This window comes from Palaemon carinicauda, chromosome 13, assembly GCF_036898095.1.
Source record: "Palaemon carinicauda isolate YSFRI2023 chromosome 13, ASM3689809v2, whole genome shotgun sequence".
NCBI classification, from domain to species: domain Eukaryota; kingdom Metazoa; phylum Arthropoda; class Malacostraca; order Decapoda; family Palaemonidae; genus Palaemon; species Palaemon carinicauda.
In genome coordinates, this window is record NC_090737.1 from 25,427,074 (window position 1) to 25,449,119 (window position 22,046).

At 42.8% G+C, this 22,046-nt stretch overlaps 1 protein-coding gene across 2 annotated transcripts in view; it reads left to right on the forward strand.

The window, feature by feature from the left end:
* Positions 1 to 22,046, forward strand: part of LOC137652228 (zinc finger protein 236-like) — a 161,856-nt gene that overhangs the window by 16,606 nt on the left and 123,204 nt on the right. For both annotated transcript variants that reach the window (XM_068385463.1, XM_068385464.1), the window contains exons 2-4: positions 12,401 to 12,554; positions 12,718 to 12,908; positions 20,277 to 20,374. In XM_068385463.1, the coding sequence (XP_068241564.1) occupies positions 12,422 to 12,554; positions 12,718 to 12,908; positions 20,277 to 20,374 (422 nt within the window). In that variant the 5' untranslated portion in view covers positions 12,401 to 12,421. The remainder of the gene's footprint in view (positions 1 to 12,400; positions 12,555 to 12,717; positions 12,909 to 20,276; positions 20,375 to 22,046) is intronic.

Below are 22,046 nucleotides of genomic sequence, written 5' to 3' on the forward strand. Positions count from 1 at the left end.
CGTAATTCAAAGCTGGGATACTCACCGGCAAAGAGGGAAGACAGAAATACTATCCTAGTCAAGCCGGAGTACACTACTCTATGGCAAGACCAAGACAGGGTTGTCGCCTAATGGCGGCACTCAGAGGGAAGGAAGGGTTTACAGTACCCTTAAATCTGTAAAAGAGACGAGTATCGAATTATGTTAGTAATTCTAGGAGATATGCTATCTCCGACTGAATTGATGAAACGATACAAGAGGGTAAACGGGATAACGTTACTAAAGTACAGTGATACCTCGGTAGTCGAACGACTCTATACTCGAACAATTCGGAGTTCGACCAAAATTTTCGAGAAATTTTTGCTGCGGTGCTCGACCAAAAATTCGGTACTCGACCAGCCGAACACGTGACGACCGCATGGGCTTTGTGATGATCGCGCCATCTCGGCCACTCTCGCTTGTTCGGGAAGCATCAGTTCTCTCGAGAGCGTCACTCAGACAACGCGCGATCAGCATTCGTTGTGATTTAGTGATTTTCAGTGCTTTTAATTGCTTTTTTAGCTTTCATAATGAGTCCCAAGAAAGTAATGAGTGTTAAGGGGAAGGAGAAGAGGAAAACAGTGCGAACAACGATCGAGTTGAAGAAGGAAATTATAGCGAAATATGAGAATGGTGTACGAGTGTCCGATTTAGCGGTAGAATACGGAATGGCGAAGTCGACCATTTCTACGTTTTTAAAGCATAAAGAAATGATTAAGAAGGCGAATGTTGCAACGGGAGTTACGGCGGTAACTAAGCAAAGGCCACAAGTGATTGAGGAGATGGAAAAGTTGCTTTTAATATTTATTAAAGAAAAACAGTTGGCCGGGGAAAGTGTTAGTGAAGCGTTCATTTGTGAAAAAGCGTTGCATACCTATGAAGAATTAGTGAAGAAAAGTCCGAGTACCAGTGAAAGTGATTCATTTACATTTAAAGCGAGCAGGGGTTGGTTTGAAAAGTTTCGTAATAGAACAGGTATTCATCGTGTTACTAGGCATGGGGAGGCAGCTAGTTCGGATCAAATTGCAGCCGATAAATACGTGGGGGAATTCGATCGGTACATAAATGAACAAAATTTGATCGCACAACAAGTCTTTAATTGTGATGAGACTGGGTTATTTTGGAAGAAAATGCCAGCCAATACGTACATTACCAAGGACGAGACGAAGATGCCAGGTCACAAGCCAATGAAAGATAGGCTAACATTGTTGCTGTGTGCAAATGCAAGTGGCGATTGCAAGATCAAACCCTTGTTAGTGTACCACTCGGACAACCCCCGGGTGTTCAAACGAAATAATATTTGTAAAAGTGCACTACCAGTTATGTGGCGCTCGAACACTAAATCTTGGGTCACAAGACAATTCTTTACTGAGTGGATAAACGAAGTGTTTGCCCCCCAGGTTAAGGCTTACCTCATTGAAAAGAGCTTGCCAATGAAATGTCTTCTGGTTATGGACAATGCTCCTGCACATCCTCCAGGTCTCGAGGATGACTTGAAAGAAGAATACAGCTTTATCAAAATCAAATTCTTGCCCCCCAATACTACTCCCATACTCCAGCCCATGGACCAACAGGTCATTTCAAACTTCAAAAAACTCTATACCAAGGCCCTTTTCAGAAAGTGTTTTGAAGTGACCAGTGACACGAAGTTGACCCTAAAGGAATTCTGGAAGGAACACTTCAGCATCCTCAACTCTGTTAACATGATTGACCAAGCTTGGCGAGGTGTGACCTATAGGACATTGAACTCTGCCTGGCGTAAGCTGTGGCCATCATGTGTCACAGAGAGGGAGTTTGAAGGTTTCCAACCAGAGGCGGGTCCAAGCACTGCTACCCCTGTAATTTCTGATGACACTGATGTCGTTGAGGAAATTGTTGTCATGGGCAGGAGTTTGGGGCTTGAGGTCGACAAGGATGATATTGATGAGCTTGTAGAAAGCCATTCTACCGAGTTGACTGTGGAGGAATTGTTGCACCTGCAACAACAACAGCAGCAGGATCTGATTGTGGAGCAGGAATCTTCAGAAGAGGATGAGGTAAGGGAGGATGTTCCAAGTTCTCTCATCAATGAAATTTGTTCCAAGTGGGCAGATGTGCAGGCTTTTGCTGAAAAATACCACCCAGAAATTGCAGTAGCAAACCGGGCAGTGCATATGTTTAATGATAGTGTCATGTATCATTTTCGAAGAATACTGCAGAGGAGGAAGAAACAATTAACAATAGACCAGTTTTTCACAAAAGAAAAGAAAGCTGCTACATCAAAGCCTGTTTCTCCTCCAAAGAAGAGACAAAGAAGAGAAGAAACCCCTGAAATAGATCTGCCCACCCTTTCATTGGAGAGAGAAACAACTCCTGAAGGAGAACTACCCCGCCACATCATGGAAGGGGACTCTCCTTCCAAGCAGTAACCTCCCCCTTCCATCCTCTCCACATCCATCCCTGTATGCCATCGAACCGCTGCTCAAAGGTATGTTCACTACAGTACAGAAAATGGTTTAAAATTGTTTTATTTTAGTACAGTAAATGGTTTAAAATTGTTTTATAGGATTTTCTGACCAATTTCATACACATTTAGATAATTATTGTTGTTTAGGTACACGTTTTATTAATATTTTGGGCCTGTTCGAGTGCTTGGGAACGGAATAGAATATATACCATTATTTCTTATGGGGAAAAAAAATTCGGTACTCGAACAAATCGGAGGTCGAACACGGATCTCGAACGGATTATGGTCGAGTACCGAGGTATCACTGTATACTAAAACGCATTAGGCTAGCTTAACTCGAGTCGGGATCTCGGCTACGCTACGTCGCCAAGACCATATCGTATTCGATTGAAACGTTTCACAGAAGAGGAAATATTACGTGCATGATCTGATCTTCACTAGTATAATTTGCCAAAATATCTATACTGTAATTCATTAAAGCTAAATACCGGGAACGTCGTACTACTGACTAAATAAAGCATTTATGGCGTACGACAGTGTCCAAAATGGTACCTCCGGTGATGGCTGTGCTCCACTAAACACATCTAAATTATGCTAATTTAACTATGAGAAGGGAGCTAAAAATTATACATAGGAAAGATTAAATATTCAACTTTCCAGAGGATGAAGATGCTGTAGAATGCATAATAATAATCCAGGAATAGTAAAACACCGAGAGCGAGCAGGAGATACACCGTGCTTAATTGGCTACTATGAAAGGAATGAGTTGCCATGCGTGGCCCGTAGTAGTACGGGAAGGGGATCAACCGGGTAACCTTGATAACGACTCCCCTTTATTTTCGCCACTCTTCCCCCTTAGAGCGAAATCTCTATTCGAGGTGAAGATTGCCATGTGTCGTATCAAGAAATACGTCCCCTGATATTATGCGATATCCTTAAGAATTTTCTTAAGGATACTCGAGCCAGGAGTTAGAATTCTGGAGACCTATGGTCAATTCTCTGGGAGTATCACTGTAGCTAAATATCCCTTAGAAAGCTGCCAGGACGACATGGCCGAGTCCACAAAAGTTTTTATGAGTACTCAGAATATAACCTATCCTAATACTTATCAAATTGGGACACTTCAAAGGAAAACTAATTTTTGCTGTTGATTAATTTGGTCAATATCGTCATTAATTTGGTTATTTACACGTATTGGTTGAAATCTGATGTCGAAGTACTGTATTATTTCTAAATCATGGCCAGGAACTTTTGATCTGTTCTTTGGATTTAACCGTGGTAAAGGTACCCATGCATGTCATATTTTAAGGAAGTGTCAAGAGAGGTTTGTATTTCCTCTTTGCTTGAAATTTAAAAGTATAACAAATCATGAGTTGGATTAAATCTTGACTCTCTTCATTTGATGTTAGCATAGATTATGTGTTGGACATTCTTATTTTACTTATTTTAACTTGAATGGAAGCGGTGCACTTGAGTGTGCTCATTTTGATGGATTCCTTTCCATTGAGAACATGCAGTGCAAGGGCTTTAAATGCTTTAACCTGTGGCAGAGATGCTGCCTAATGGTAAATCTGTTGCCAGTATTTTAGAGAACGGTGTTGACATAGACCATTGTTTGGGTATCTTGAATTTATATATATTTTAGTATGACATTATATTCTTTATCATGAAGCCACTAAATGACCTCCCCAGCCCAGTGCCTGGGTATTGGACAAAAAAATTATTAATCTAATCAAGCCAATAGTAGCAGTCTTCAGAACCCCATAATTCTCCCTAACCCATCTTAGTAGGTTCAGTATTATTGTACATTGAACCTCTGTGTTTGAGGTTTATTGCCATTAGTTCACCTCATGTGGTGTAGTGTAAGCATTTACAATTTGGCAATTTGGCCTTCACGGTGTCTACTTGGCTCCTAGCAGCATCTACTTTAAACCCTCTACTTTGCCTTAGTTCCCTCTTCCTATCTTCATATCTTGACTTTTTTTTTATAATAGTTCAGCAGAATGGTTATCTCCTAATTACACTTGGGCAGTGGATAGCCTTCCTGGTCCCTGAAAGATGCCATGGGGCTCAAATTCATAAATCCACGTATGGATGTTTGGGAATGGTGTACGGGTACTTTTATTGAATTTACTACTGTACTCCAAAGTTTTGAAATGTTTCTATAACCAAGAATATTATGCATGTGGTTGGTTGTTTCATTAAATTGCAGTGGTTATATTCATAGATATTGAAAGATTGCTGTGCTCAGTTTGTCCCAAAATATATTGGTACTGTAAATGTCCTTAATAGAGTAACCTATAAAAAAAGTGGCACGTTTACTGATGTTTCAACAAGAACATGGTTTTTTTTTCTAATTGATTAGTTTAACAGGTATTTCTGTATTATGTGAACATTACACTGTCAATGTTGTTACAATCTCTTTTCTGCTTTCTCATTTCCATATCTTCATATACCACATAGCCTACTGTACACAAACTGAAACAAAGTAATGCTGGGGGTATGGGATTTGGAAAACAAAATTGAGCAAGGCACCAACTGCAAACATTGCTGAATGGCATACTCAATCCTGGAGCCAAACCGTTGGGTTCAAATTTCATTCATTTATTAAATCCTTCATTAATACTAAAATACTCTAGTTATAATGTACTCATAAAGAAAGAATCAGTTGCATATAGAATATATGCTAAACAAAATGGACAAATAATTGGCAAATTGCTCACAAAAGAAAAAAATAAATGTACATTTTAGACAGTGGTTATTAGAATAACATTCATCTACATAATGATGATGTCTTAAAAACAAATCTGACCTTCATTTCTATCGGAAAGAAATAGTATCAGAGATCAGAACACTTTTGAAAAATAACAAGAATGATGAACAAAATTGGTAAATATGGTTTTGTTCCTACGTTCATGCAAACTTTGCTCCTTTAAGGGAATGTCTTCATTGGAGCTGGAATTGCATTTGAAATTGTTTAAGTAGTTAATGACAGGTGGTAAGCAGGGGTGAATAGCCCGACTCTTCTGTCAAAAAATCTTCACTTTGGCTTTAACTGTAATGAGTGTTCTTGTACAATACTATTAAATCCTATCCAAAGCTATCTAGTAAATTTTACATCTTTTTAGTTTGAATGGTTGATATTGTCTTCGTGATGATATTGAAATGAAGCCTGAGTGCAAGTGTAGGCTGGACACTGTGTCAGTTAACTACTAAACTGGTGATAGATCCCCTCATTCTGCACCTAAGGGGCGTGAATGTTCACAAATATCCTCATTTACTGAGTGTAGACCTGGGTCTCTTGTTAAGCAGGTATATTCTTTGATAAGTATTAAGGCTGTCTTCTCCAGCGTCTTTCTAGGCAACACCCATGACAGTATCGGTGAGACTGTAAACACTTTGCTCTCCTCATCAAGTTCACTGTTCGCTGAAAGTCTGGGGTTTGCACTTCTAGTTTGGTACCGTGTTGTATGTACAGTATACATCATGAGCAAGGAGAACTCTGTTCTACATCAGGGAGTTTATTCAGGTCTAGTAGATTGGGAGGGGATTTCTGCACTCTAAAATTTGCCAGATGCTGTTCTTTGTAGACCCCCAGTAAGCCTTTGCTCTTGCAGATATGTCGTCCATCATTCTGTTTCTATGCGAAATACAAACTCGAGTCCTTTAATAGGGAGTTTGTTTCATAGTGTTCCTGAAACTGTTTTTGAAATTGTTCAACGAGTACTGTAGTTAAACAACTGGTTGAGGGTACAGTCTGAAAGCTTTACATTTGATTCAGTTGTCGACTCTTAATCAAACTTTTCATTTTTTTCTTTTGCAGGAGGTGAATGCATATGAAGGTTGTGGAATGGAAGTTAAGCAAGAAATTCATACTTGCCAGGGGAAGGGTGGACGTTGCAACTTGTTTATGATATCAATATGTTTCTCTAACAAAGTTGTAATTCTGGTATTGAGCTTCTCTTAACTCCAGCCATACATACCTCCTCATTATTCCTGAGAGCCTCTGGTCCTTTCTTCCTTTCACAAATTTGTTAGGGTCTTGCTGCTAGTGTGCTAATTTTTCTAACTTCCATTTGGCTTAACTCTTTGCCCAATGTGTTGTGTTATTTAAAGATCTTTTCTCACCTGTGGCACCTGTGATTGTGAGATGTGCACCCAATTTGATGCCTGGTACGACTCGTAAGACTGTTCTTGTAACAGTGTTTTCGCCTGTCCGTACTGCATTCGTTTTTGACACGTGCTATTGCTACTCCTGTAATCACTCCCTACTCTTGTTTTACTTAAGGTGTCTGCTCATGACTATCTGTGTATCTGCTTATACAGTTCAGGAGCCCCTAAGACGACCAGTAAGAAGCCCTTTCATGCCAGAGATTAGGGCAAAAGAAACAAAGGAGGAAGGAGGTGGACGTGGATGATCCCGCTAGGGAGGGCATTCTTCCCACCCCTCTACTGGTGGGGGAATGTTTACAGAGACGGTGACAGATGATTGGTACATGGGGCTGAACATTGGATGGTGTCCGTACTCCTGCAGGATATCACGTCCTGTTCATGCTGTCTTTCCCTCCACTGACACAACAACTAGTAGCATTGAATTCATACGCGAAGGGATCGATGAAGGAACAGGCCCCCTGGTCCTAAGTCCAAACCATGCTGGAGAAGGGCATTCTCCAAGAGGTCCTAGTAGGGTTTCCATGTTTTTACAGTCACTCTTTCTTGTAGAGAAAGTGTCTGGAGGTTGGAGACCATTCATCAACCTCTCCTCCCTGAACAAGTTTCTTCAACAATATAGGTAGTAGGTTGGCCAGGGCACCAGCCACCCGTTGAGATACTACCGCTAGAGAGTTATGGGGTCTTTTGACTGGCCAGACAGTACTACATTGGATCCTCCTCTCTGGTTACGGTTCATTTTCCCTTCGCCTACATACACACTGAATAGTCTGGCATATTCTTTACATATTCTCCTCTATCCTCATACACCTGACAACACAGATTACCAAACAAACAATTCTTCATCACCCAAGGGGTTACTGCAATGTAATTGTTCAGTGCCACTTTCCTCTTGGTAAGGGTAGAAGAGACTCTTTAGCTATGGTAAGCAGCTCTTCTAGGAGAAGGACACTCCAAAATCAAACCACTGTTCTCTAGTCTTGGGTAGTGCCATAGCCTCTGTACCATGGCCTTTCACTGTCTTGGGTTAGAGTTCTCTTGCTTGAGGGTACACTCGAGCACACTCTCCTATCTTATTTCTCTTCCTCTTGTTTTGTTGAAGTTTTTATAGTTTATATAGGAGATATTTATTGTTGTTACTCTTCTTAGAATATTTTATTTTTCCTTTTTTCCTTTCCGCACTGAGCTATTTTCCCTGTTGGAGCCCCTGGGCTTATAGCATACTGCTTTTCCAACTAGGGTTGTAGCTTAGTAAGTAATAATAATAATAATAATCTGTTCAGGGTGGAGACAGCAGATATTGTCTGACAGGCAGTCAGGCCGTGGGACTTCATGATAAAATTGGATTTACTGGACGCATACTTCCAGATCCTAGTTCATCCGTTATCAAGGAAGTATCTAAGGATCATCCTGGATGATCGGCAATACCAATTCAAGGTGCTGTGTTTTGGCCTGTCCACAGCACCCCAGGTTTTCACTAGGATGATCTTCCTGGTGTCAGTCTGGCCTCACAAGAACGCATTCCTCTGTCAAAATACTTAGACGATTGGCTGATTTTATCAGACTCGGAGGCGAACCTTCTCCCACACCTAGACAGGCTTCTCGGGTTTTGGCCCGATCTGGCGATCGTAGTAAATCTCGAGAAGTCCTCCCTACAGCCAACTCAACAACTGGTATATCTAAGGATGCTCTTAAACACCAGACTAGGCAAGGTCTTTCCTTCCAAGAGCAGAGTAGAGAGACTGAAGATGGCACATGTCCCTTCATGCTACTAGATTCGCTACCAGCACATCCATTCATGCTACTAGACTCGCTACCAGTACATCGGTGGCTGCGTCTAATAAGTCACCTGACCTCCCTGGCGTGCCTGGTGACCAATGGACATTATGCATCCAGTCTCTTCAGTGGCAGCTCAAGTCCAGCTGGGCTCAGCACAAGGACCCCTCAAGTTGCCCCCAAGCAAAAGAGACCTGAGGGGTTGGGTATCAGAGACCAATCTCCTTAGGAGGGTAGATCTCTCTCCTCCTCTGGAATTGATGCTTTTTACAGATGCATAAAAAAACGGGGTGGGGGCTCAAATGTTGCAACACAAGGCCTCCAGACTTTTGTACGAGTCTGAGCAACCTTGCCACATAAACCTCCTGGAAATGATGGAAGCCTTCCTAGCCCTCCAGCAGTTCCAACTCCTTTCAGGACACTCTGTGGTGTTAATGAGCAACAACAACATGGTAGTGGCATATATAAACAAGAAAGGAGGTACCTTTTCACAGCACCTATGCCAGTTAGCTTTGGAACTGCTAAAATGGATGAAGGACAACGTCGTAGTCCTATCAGCCTGTCTCATCCCAGGCAAGAAAAACATTCTGGTAGACAATTTGAGCAGAGAAACTCAGATAGTTGGCTCCAAATGGTCTTTAGATTGTCAGGTAGCCAACAGAGTCCTGACTTTGTGGGGTTCGCTGACAGTAGACCTGTTTGCAACGTCTCTTAAACAACAAGCTTCCAACATACTGCTCTCCAGTACGAGATCCCCAAGCTCTTTGGCAACATAGATGTCTATGCATTCCCCCCCTTTTGCCTAGTAAGAAGAATACTCAACAAGGTAAGGGCATCAGAAAATCTGTCAGTGACCCTCATAGCTCCGATGTGGCACCATGCACGATGGTTCGTGGACCTTCTACATTTGCTCACAGAGGTGCCGAGTGAGTTCCCTCCATGACATGCCTACTCAGACAACCACGCTTAAGGATTTACCACAGAGCTGTGAAATCCCTACGACTTCATGCCTGGAGGTTATCCAGCATCTCCTCTCGAAGAGAGGCTTTGCAAGCAGTTGCGAAAAGGATGTCCAGACACCTTCTGGAGTCATCTTTTGCCATCTACCAGATGAAGTTAGCAGTCTTATGTGGTTGGTGTCATGGAAGTGCTCTCTCTCCTCTCGACGCCACTGTCCAAGCGATAACAGGTTTCTGTTATACCTGCGGGAGGAAAAACTTCTCTTGGTCACAGGGGTGAAAGGCTACCGCTCAGCCTTGAGACTAGCCTTTTAGACGAAAAGTAAATATTTCCTCTTGGTTGGAAATGTGTCTCCACCTATGAAACTTCGAACATACATGTCCTCAGCTAGAAGTTAGACCGCCTTTCTGAAATGTAGTTCGTGTATTCCTGTCCCTGAAACTCCTTATGAACTGCCTTATCAGGCATCAGATCTTCACCTTAAGATGGTTTTCCTGCTTGCTCTGGCCTCGACCAAAAGAGTTAGTGAATTACACAGTCTTTCCTATGACATCTCCCATTCAAGGGGATGGGGACAGGTAATGTTCGGCTTCGTTCCTGAGTATAATGCAAAGACTCAAAATCCAAGTGTAGCGGATCCTAGATTCTGGCCCTTCTTGATTGAGTCTCCGTAATTTAACCGATAACCAGATCAACTGCTACCATGCCCTGCGAGGGTGCTGAGGTGCCACCTCAAATTGACCAAAAGAGCTTGCACTCGAGTTAACAGAATGTTTATTAGCATGAAGGGTTAAAAGGAGTCACAGTGAATGAGATCTCTGCATGTATTAGCAAGGTGATAGATCGAGCCTTGAATCTTGACTGCTCGCATGGGTAAAAACTTAGGGCTCACGATGTTAAGGGCATAACCACGTCCCTATTATTTAGTGAAAACTACTCTGTCGCAATTTTTATAAGCAGCTGTGTGGAAGCGTCACACGTCCTTCATCGTCCATTACCTGCAAGACGTAACTCATAGGAACATGGAGACATTCCCCATCAGTCCTGTGGTGGGTGCACAAGTGGTCTAAACACCCCAAGCTTCTTGATTGGACAAGTAGCAGATGGTTGAAGGCAGATGTTACCAGGGATTTATTCAGGGATGAGTGATAAGAGTGACTGGTTTTTCCTTTTCTTCATCTTCTCCTCCCTTGGGGTACAGTACATACGGTACACTGCAAGCTGGCCTCCTCCGTCTGCAGGTGAGAATCTTTTCCCTTGTGTAACCTGATATAGAGTACGGTACAGTATGTGCATATATTTGTTACGTCCCCATTCCCCTAGCGAGGTGGGAATCGGGCAATATCTAAGGGTTTGCTCTAGGTAGTCCGAAAAATCCAGGAATTCTTACCTGGACAAGTCACATTTCTTCGTTGTCGCACACTCACACGGATTGCCTAGGCCGCTATTGCGTGTGTGTGCATGAGATATTAGCGATGTGTCAGGATGAGGCTTCTATAGCTTGTGTGAAGCACAGAGGAACACCCTGGGTCATGAACCATCCAGTTGGTTAGGACTTCCACCCACCTAATGGTGAGTCTTTCCCTATAAAGAGAAAAATGTTTGTATTTAGTGATGGAACCAATGGCATTTTAGAGTACAGTACTGTAATTTGTAATTTGTATTTTTCATAACGATACAAACCTTGACCTCTTTATACAGATTTGTCCTGCCATTATCCATCCCCCTGCAAGTCCTGCCTGCAATCAAAAGTGGCAATATAGCTCAGGTGTGTGTGTGATTGGGGTAGCTGGTTACTACCTCTACACCCCCCAGCTAACTAGCGGTGGGTAGTTATACTTTGCTAAAAGTCTTATGGCTAGTTTCTAGCTTTGCCAAAAGTATCTTCCCTATAAAGAGGTCAAGGTTTGTATCATTAGGGAAAATACAAATTACATCCAAATTTGTCATTTTTAGGGTAAACCTTGACATAATTAGAATTTTTGGCTTTGTAGAACAAAAGTTTAGAAGTGATGCTGCATGTCAATTATGTATCTTTTGCCAGTATTTAAGGCCCTGACTGTAGCCAAAGATATAGTGCAAGGGAAGAGCATTGCTCAAGAAGAATTTTCTTAAGGGTCATAAAATAGTTTTTTTTGTCATAACTTTTTAGTTAGGTAGAATTAAAAAGTGATAAAATGTTATAGGCTTCCCTAAATAGTAATCTTCCATGAGTGAGATGTAAGAAAAATCCATGTTTGTGGTTTAAGGGGTATCTATTTTAGTTTTCCTTATGTATGTCTTACTGTATAGAGGGTACTAAAGATTCTATGCATCATCCCCTATATGCACTTATTATTATTACTAGCTAAGTTACAACCCTAATTGGAAAAGCAGGATGCTATAAGCCTTAGGGCTTCAATAGGGAAAAATAGCCCAGTGAGGAAAGGGAATAAGGAAATAAATAAACTATATGAAGAGTAATAAACAATTAAAATAGAATATTTTAAGAACCGTGACAACACTAAAATAGACCTTTCATATATAAACTAAAATGAGACTCGTGTGAGCCTGATCAACATAAAAACATTTGCTGCAAGTTTGAACTATTGAAATTCTTCCTTATACTCTTCATCCACTCATTTTGATCTCTTTTTACTTTACTTTCTAACTTGTTCAGCTTTAATCTATTCAATTTTCGTTCCCCTTTTGATATAAAACCTATGGGGGAACTCTGTGAAAGTCTTGAGCTTTGATTCAATGATTGCCCTGCAACCCTGCCAATTGGAGTCATTCCATAGCCTTGTTTTATGTAGGTTTTAGACTAATGTCTGATGAGAAGAGTGGGGGTTTCCCCTTATAGAGGAGTACTCAGCTTAGATATGAATTAATATTTATTCTTTCAAGAATGATTCCATCGTATAGCTTGCAATTCTATCGTGTGGTTAACCAGAATAAAATATTACAATATTAAATTGGTGCAAAATTTTTTTTGAAGGATTTATTTGATATCTAGTATATATAACATATTGAAATTTCCTTCATTGTCAGAATCTCTTCAAGTAACAAATCATGGAGGTGGGTGAGGTAAATGGCACTGATCTTGGCGCTGGAACTGTCGTAGTTGGAGATGATGGAGAGTTACAGTATGACCTTACCCAGTCAGCTGGATCTTTCTTGACAAATTCACACATTGTATCTCAAGGTGAGTAAATATAATGTAACATGTAGCTAATAAGGCTATTTTACACATGGATCATCACAGTTATTTCCTAATGATTGATTTAGATATATCGTTAATAGTTTTCTCTTACTTGTGTATCTTTCAAAAGTGATAAAGCATTTATGATCCCTTATGTCCTTTACAGGCTCCTTAAATGATCCCAATGGAACTATGTTGTCCCTACCTATTCAACTGGTCCAGTTACATGACCCAGGAGGGGACTCTAGCATTGGTCGTAATTCAGGCATATCCAATGGATCACCAGCCTTCAGTGGGAATGTCATCATAAAAACCAATCCTGATGGCACAAGATCTTATTTTTTAGAATCATCGGAGGTTAGTAGTATTTTCTATTTACCTCTTTTGCCGTTGAATTAATTTTGCATCCTCCATGTACATGTAAAACATATTTTTAAGGTTCTTGATTCTAGATAACTCATGACTATGGTTGATTGCCCTCCTCATGATCATAAAATTTCTTAATATCATGTTTTTCCCTTTGTGTCTAGACATGAAATTAGTTCTCCTGATCCTCCTGTGCTTTACACTTTCCATGTCTCCATCTCTTCCTCTTTTCCATGATTTTCTGGCCTTCCTATTGGTTCTTGCCCTACTACTGTTTTTCCTGTGTTTATGACCAACTTTTCCACTTTCTTCATCACGTGACAAATTGTCTAAATCTATGAAATGTAGGTAACTATATTAACTTCTTTGTTAATATGTCAAGGAGAATTTGGTCATAGTGCTCTGGGCTAGACATGGTAGAGTTATTTTATGGTATGCATTTTTTCATTCATTTGAGTATAGACGTGTATAACAAAGACGCTTTTAAGATGCCAATTGCTGGAGTTGCAGAGTCATTACCAAAGGACAGTGAATCAAGAAGTTTTTTTTCAAGAGGTGTGGGATCCCTATCCTGTATTAAACCTTCACTGTACCTTAGTATAATTTGTATTCATATAAATCTAAACCATCTGTTTTTAATCTTCAGAGGAGGACACATTTACTCCAGGTCAAACCTTTAAGAGATATACTTGGGGAAAATTGTAAAACCCTGAACTTGAAAATATTTATACTGAGTATTGGTTTATATCACAAACTTTAATTAATTAATTGTTTTCATGCTTTTAATCTCTTCTTATTTTGCATTTATGTTATTTTATAAGATATGTGTTATTCGTTTTATAGGTTGAAATGAAAACCAAATCTTGTGTGTATGAGTATGGTTGATTAATTTGCATTATATAGCGCTGAATGGCCTTTGATGTCCCAGGGCTTGTCTTATGGCCTTAATTAGTCGATTGTTCCTACACTTGACACAAACCCTCATTCTTTACTTTAGGAGATATTCTAGCGCGAGCTGGAAAATACTGCAGAAAAACCTTAACAAGGTCGTTAACGACCGGGCAGGTAATTACCCACCTGTTAGTGGTGGGGGACTGCCGGTCGGTAGCTGCTGTTTACCTTCAATCGAATTCTAGCCGTCGCAGTGGTAACACTGCTGCTCCTGCTTTTATTTGTCTGGCAGACTAACCTTTCTTTTTTGGTTTTTTGATTAATCCTTTTTCTTTTTCTTTGTTAGATATGATGTCCTCTATTATGAGGAAATGTTCCGGGCACCTTTATGTCACCGCTGGAGCTGGATCCTCTTTCCCTATGCCCTGGGTACAGAGATCATAGGTGTTCTGAAGGCTCCCCCTGCCAAGTATGTAGAAGTGGTCACCCTCTCAGTGGGAGAAGTTTGAGAGAGGTAGAATAGGAAGTCCTAGAAGGACTCTACCTCAAGGATTGCCGTCGAAGGTAAGGAGTCACGGACCTCTTCTTTGGCCTCTCGATCTCTCCCTTCAGACTCTTCCTCTCTTCCTTGCCTGCCTCCCTCCGGGGGAAACTCGAGGAAGAGTGGCAACATTGATTTAACCGCCATTCCTCTTAGTCAGGCGGATCACGTTGCCTCCCCCCGTGCGGCAATACTTTCTGCCACCGGGAATGACTCTGTTACTGCTTCCATTCCAAATCATGTATGAGCGGTATGGCCTGCCCTTGGACATCCTGGTCCCCTTCGGAGGAAGCTTGGAACCAGTTCCTCACGGCCAAGGTAGTGCCTCAGGTCCCTTCTGTTTTGGAACCCTCGGGAGTTCCGGACCTCGCCTATCTCCCATCAACTCATTCGGCGCCCATGGAAGTTTTAGTGGATGTAGTAACTTCAGCTCCTGCGGCGCCTACTTCGCACTCCGTTGCGCATCTACAAATTACAACATCGCGAGCGTAAACATCGCAGTACCTCCTCCTCCTCCTCCTCCTCCTCCTCCTCCTCCTCCTCGCTCTCTTCGGAGCCTAGGAGGGAGAAAGAGAAGAGGAAAAGGAGAGCTCGCTCTCCTTCGCCCGCCCAGACGTTCTCGCCGGAGACACGGGCGACATAGGAAGAGACATCACCGTTCTTGCTCTTCCTCGCCTTCTATCTCTTCATGAGATGTCTCGCCGGTAGACTATAAGCGCTCTCGTCACAAACATAAGAAGAGCACTTCCTCCTTGTCTTCGCCCTCTTTGGAGGTCAGGAGGGAGAGAGAGAAGAGGAAAAGGAGAGCTAGCGCGCCAGCACCTTGATGTTCTCGCCAAAGAGACTGGCGATATAGGAAGAGACATCATCGTTATCGCTTTTCCTCACCTTCTGTCTCTCCTAGAGACGTCTCGCCTCGAGACTATAAGCGCTCTTGGCACAAACCTAAGAAGAGTGCTCCCTCTCGTCATCGTTCTGCCTCGCTGTCGTCTTTCTCTTGCGAGGGATCATCTAAGAAGCCAGGAGCGCGGCCAAGGGCAAAGCACATCCTGACCTCGAACCCTCTTCTTCGCATAATAGTTTGAGGGTCTCCGTTCGCTTTAGAAAAGTCAGAAAGAGCGCTTCTCCACGCTTTCACTCCTTATCTTCAGAGAAGGTCGCTCTCGCCTCCGACTTCTTGATCTCTGACCCTTTGGGGTCTCGTGACAAGGAAACTTAGGTTTCCCGGTGCACTATCCCTTCGTTTTCTCGCAACTCAAGTTGCTGAAACCTCGGGCTCTCGTGCATTTAGTCACGCTGACACTTCGGTGTCTCGTGACAAGGGAAACTTCCGTTTCCCGTTGCTCTGGACCTTCGGGTTCTTGCAACACAACCTCGAGTGGCACACACGATCACGCTGAACCTTCTGGTTCTCGTGAAACAAGTCATCAAGGGTTTACTCTTATGACAGAAAGTCTTCGGACTCTTGTTGTGCGGAGTGTTCGCGTACGCTCAACCAACACTGCGCCCATGACCATCAAGAGATTTACTCTTATGGCAGAGTCTTCAGACTCCCGTCACGCAAGGTGTTCGCATGCAATTAGCGCTATACACGCAAATCTCCGGTCATACACTCGCGGGGCAATCCCTCGCTTTCGTGTTTCAGACAGGACAACCTCCCCAGTTCCTTTGCTCCCTAATGAGTTAAGGATTACGAGTCTCTCGGAAACCTCGGAAGAAGATGCAGGGGTTTGGCCCTTCTTGTCTTCGGTTGAGAGCAGAAGGAAAAGGGGAAATATGTTAGAGAGGCTAAAAGAAAACACCCAGATAGCAGCGACATAGAACACAATGCCGATGGCTTCGGTCGCTCTGTTCATTATCTTGCGCTTCATGTGGCAGCACATGAGCTGCCCATGTTACGAGGTAGCACTCGTTGTCATCCTGCAACTTGATCAACTTGTTGTTGGGAAACATAGATTGCTGCCAGGAGGCTCACCTCCAGGGGTTAGAGAACCTCCCCTTATGAGGGAGGGATAACCTTCCTCGGAATTGGGCTGCGTGAGAGAACCACCCCCCTTCCAAGGGAGAGCTTCCTCACTAAAGCCATTCAGCAACCTTCCCTCCTTCGTGAAGAGTTGCGAACAGCTCGACGAGTTTTACCTCTTCTATATTATCCCCGAAGACTCTGCTTTCTCCCCTTGAGCTGTGGAAAAAGCAAGTCTAAGGCTTGTTCCTCCTTCACGAGGAACTTCTTCCTCGTTCGCAAGAGAGATTATTACGCCTACGTTTTTTCCATAAAACTGGGAGAAAACTTGTCTTAAGCAATGTCCTCCTTCGGGAGAACTTCTCTCTTGTTCGCGAGAGAGAGATTATTACGTCTATGCTTTTTTCCTATAGAACTGGGTGAAAGCTTGTCTTAGGTGATGTCCTCCTTCGGGAGGACTTCTCTCTCGTTCGCGAGAGGGAGATTTATTACGTCTACGTTTTTCCCATAGAACTGGGAGAAAACTTGTCTTAGGCGATGTCCTCCTTCGGGTGAACTTCTCTCTCGTTCACGAGAGGGAGATTATTACGCCTACGTTTTTCCCACAGAACTGGGAGAAGACTTGTCTTAGGCGATGTCCTCCTTCGGGAGAACTTCTCTCTCGTTCGCGAGAGAGACTATTACGCCTATGCTTTTTTCCCATAGAACTGGGAGAAAGCTTGTCTTAGGCGATGTTCTCCTCTCGTCCCCCTTACGGTTTTTGGTTCTCCTCCAGGAGCGGAGCGAGAGCCTTGTCTTAAGCGACGTTCTCCTTCGGGAGAACAAATCTACCCTGCGGAGGCGTTATCTTCATCCCTGATGTTCTCCCCCTCATGCTGTAAGGAGACGTCGTTTTGAACCTACTGGTTCTCCTCATGTTACCCCTCAGGGTCTCGTGACGATCACCCTTTTGGCGGGCGTGATCGGGAGCCTTTGAACTCTCGTCATGTTGATCCTACGGGTTCTCATGACCTTAGGAGTCCTTCGGGCCTCTGTCGCGCTGGACTTTCGAGGTCACACGACTTGGAACCTTCGAGTTTCTGTTACGCTGAGTCGTCGGGCTCTCGTAACAATTGGCACAGAGTGTCCGCACACGCACGCAATTAGCGCTATGCGTGCGACCATCTTCATCAAGAGTTTTACTCTTATGACAGAGAGAGTCTTCCGACTCGTCAACGGTCTTCGCCATTACCTCCAGACACTTCGACTTCTACCGTTCTTCCCCTTTCGATAAGAAAGATGCGAGGGGTAAGACATAAGGTTTGTCTGCTACTCGCGTCTTCACTTTACCTGTAATAACACGCGAGGAATTAGCGCAGCCTGAGGATTCCTCGAGAGAGCTGCCGTCGAGGGACTTAGAATCCTCCTTTTTAAGGACTCTAAGAACTATGTGTAATATCTCATGCCTCGGCGATTTGCATCTGTCTCCTCGACCTCTTGACGCTCCAGCCTTAGACAGGCTATGTCGTCCACCCCAAACCCTAAGACAAGAATTGATCTTCTGGCTGTGGCCTGATTGGTAACGTCTCTGACTGGTGTTTGACAGTCTGGGGTTCGAGTCCCGCTCAGACTCGTTAGTGCCATTAGTGCCTGCAACCTTACCTTCCTTGTGAGCTAAGGATGGTGGGTTTGGGGGAGCCTATAGGTCTATCTGCTGAGTCATCAGCAGCCACTGCCTGGCCCTCCCTGGTCCTAGCTGGAATGGAGTGGAGGCTTGGTCATTGACCATATGATATATGGTCAGTCTCTAGGGCATTGTCCTAACTGCTAGTGCAATGTCACTGTCCCTGGCCTCTGCCATTCTTGAGCGACCTTTAAACCTTTAAACCTGATCTGTTCGCCGAGATCAGAGACGTCAACCCTTCTCCTCTGATCTTAGATCCCCTCATGGCGAGACTCACACCGGGCTAATCCTCGAAGAGACACTCTACTCTTCCAGGCTCTTCTCAGTCATAGAAGCCTCGGCAATGGAAGCGACTTCAATGTCCCTTCTGGCTTGACACGTGGTCTGGTACAGTCGGCTACCTCGCGAGCCATGAGGACTTGTCAAACCAAGACTCCCAGGCAGTCCCTACAGGAAGTCCTAACTGCTGGGCCAAGACAATGGACTTCGTAACCGCTACAACAGCGACCATGTGGAGCAATTGGGTTCTCAAAAGGAAGGAATCAGTAGTTCCCAGACTTCCTTTTGTACCTCAGTGAGGAAAAGCTCCTCTCAGTCTCAGCGATTAAGGTCTATCGCTCAGCCTTGAGCCTCATCTGTAGACTGAGAAGGGGTTGACCTCTCTGCCTCAGAAGACATCACCTTGGTTGATTCGGGGTTTTGAGTGATCTTGCCCCCCAGTTGAGATTAGACCATCACCATGGGACGTGTCTTACGTTCCCTGAAGGGTCTGCCCTATGAGCCCTTAAGGGCCTCAGGCTACTTTCTGAACCTTAAGACCGTCTTCCTCGTACCTCTGTCCTCGGCTAAAAGGGTCAGTGAGCTACATGGTCTGTCTTATGTCGTCACCCATTCTAAGGGATGTGGGGGGGGGAGTGTCTTGCAACTTCGTACTGGGCTTGGTGGCTAGACTCATAATCCTTCATCTACCGATGAAAGATTTCGAGAATTTCAGTTTTCCAGCCTCAATAAGGTAACACAGGATACAGACCAGTTGTTACTATGCCCAGTCAGGGCGCTAAAGAAATATCTGAAGCGCACCAGACCTTTCAGACCACGTCTCCGTCATCTCTTCCTTAGTACCAACAAGGTAAAGAAGAGAGCCTCTTGCAACACCATCCCTTTCTGGCTCAAGAAAGTTATTGCGGGGTCTTTTCACGGAGACCCAGAGGCAGCACAACCCAGAGCCCATCAAGTTGGGGAGTGGCTGCCTCACTAGCATTTAAGAGAAATTTCTCAGTCTCCCAAGTTTTAACTGCGGGGGTCTAGAAACACCAATCTACATTCACCACTCACTATTTGAGCGACGTGACACATAGGTCTCTAGACACCCTTTCTATAGGGCCTATTGTGACAGGTCAACGGGTGCTGTAGCTAGCTACCTTACGCCTTTTCAGGGGACAGTACCCAGTGGCTGAGGATACTGGGTTACACTAGGTTTTAAGAAGGACATCCATCTATCTTCTTCGTCTCCTTCTCCCTCCCATCTGGGGATCCTAGTCTGTATCCAGTTTCAGCTGGACTCGCCAATGGAAATAAGGTATGATACTCGTCTGATTCCTCTCACAGGGTATAATTTATACTCGTGATCACGAGGTTTCCCCTTTGCAAGGTCGGGGGAATCCTAAGTTTGAAAGGGTCCGAGTCGAATGTTCCTGACCCACTTCATCCCGAAACATTTGTTTCCTCGAAGCTACAAACCTTCAGTCGTGCTGAGATTATGGGGATCTACAAAGAAAGAAGATTAACGGAAGATTGTTGATCAAAAGTCTAGTCTGAGGACTATCTGGCTACCCTGGCCTCAAGACTATGTCTCCTATAGTAAAGAATGAGGATTTGTATCAAGTGTAGGAACAAATGACAAACTTTTAATAGAGTTTGTATTTTTCCTATCATACAAACCCGAATCCTTTACACAAATCTTCCCTCCATCACTGCCCCCTAGGATAGACCTAGCTAGAATCCGATTGAAGGTAAACAGCAGCTACCGACTGGGGTTCCCCCCACAACTAACAGCTGGGTAATTACCTGCCCGGTTGTTATCTATCTTGTTAAGGTTTTTCTGCCGTATTTTCCAGCTCGTGCTAGAATATCTCCGATAGTAAAGAATTCGGGTTTGTATGTTAGGAAAAATACAAACTGTTATAAGTTTGTCATTTTTATATACAATTTAATTTGATGTGAGTTTTGTTGATTTTTATGCCACTGTTTTTGTTCCTTGATCTTGCATCATTGTGACAGATATGTTAATTATATTTGCAGCTATCTGTCGGGGATGATAATGGAGAGGGACGCCTTATTCCACTGCAAGACATGAGTGATGTGTCTGTGGCAGCTGGTTTAGGAGAAATACAGGAGAGGTACTGTATTCTTGATACTTTTTTTTTTGCTAGAGTTTGGTTGTTTAGAATTGGCATTGGTATAGATTTCCTATTATTCTGCGCTATATGTAAACTCAAGAGAACATTGTTAATTTTGAAGGCTCCTTGAAAATGTTACGGCTTTCATAAAAAGTAGACTGTTGAAAAATGTCATATCATCATTCATGTTAATTTTTTCCTTGAGTTTTTAATAAGTTTAATCAGAAAAGACAGAATTTTAATAAGATAATTCTTATTTCTAAACTCTCCTAGTGTTCATATTGCTGCTTCTTCACAATCTTGGTGTAATCAACATTTACCCGAAGAAGTTTAAAAATTTAAAAAAATTTCCCATTTCCTCTCCCTTCACTATACACATGCCCTTAGTAAAAGAAGGAACTCTCTATCGGTGAGTAATGCCATGATGTAGTTGGGAGGAAGGTTGGCATGTATATGAATGTCGGGTAAGTATTGGAATAAGAAATTTTAATATTACAATATTATTTCTTTCTATGAACCTCCCCTGATGTTTATATTGTTGACTTCCACACACTGCTGAGGTGGGATGCCTGTGAAGGAAAGACAGCATAAATTGAAATAAAAGCAGTATACTGTACCATGGTTAAGATTTATTAACTTGATCTAGATTACTTTTAATAAACTATCTCATAAAGGAGTGACAAATAAGGGACTCTAGATTGTTTACTCAAGCTATTTAAAGTAATGGACTGAAGCTTGTAGTTAGTTCTTCCGCTAATTGATGTAATTGATTGATCCCCACATACAGCATCCATAGATGAGTTATAAATAAAATGAACCAAAATAATTAGACCATGGGTCTGCAGCCACTATGTAGTCTAGAGTGAACCAATCTTCTTTGGAAAACCAGGATTTTTTAAGATAATGTATTGTAGGTTGAACTTGGGGAAAATCAGCTGATTGCCTGGATTGTCTACAACTGGAATAGATATGGTAACACTGAGAACCCATTTTGTTAGTAGATGTATTAGGGCCGATATCCCCCCCCCCGCTTGAGTTAATCATTGATGAGCTAGTGGCTGACCTTGGAAGCAAAAAATGATGCAAATGATTGAGTTTAATTGTACTTTGTTCAACCCAACAAGATTCAAGAAATTCATGCAATATGCGATGCCATCCACCAATGCAATATGTTATAGTTTAGGAGCACTTTCTTTAGTAAGTGGATGTATATTAGGATCTATTTGTCTTTTAGACTGACTAGGATTGTAACATTGCTAGGGTTTAGCAGCAGAAGTGCCTGAAGCAATTATAGAATTCAAGTTTTTGTGAGAGGCTTTCAAATTTGTACTGCATAACACTCTTTCAGAACCCTTGCTGAAGGAAACCCTATTGATATTGTATTCAACTTGGGGAGTTATGTTAGGTTTGGCAACAGATTAGGTAGGACCAAAGTTACCACTGGACTTCTGAACTTTAACAAAGGAAGCTACGTATGTCAAGAGCTTGTGTAGCTCATCACTATCAAAAGTAGGCTGTAAATTGTTCAAAGGTAGAGGCTTGTCATTAATGTCGTCGAGTTTTCCGTGGTTTTCCCTTGAACTAACAGCAAGTTTTCTTTTGTGGTTTGTACTTTCCCATGAGAGATTCCGTGAGGCAACCGCCTTCTTCACAATAATTATTTAAATCACAG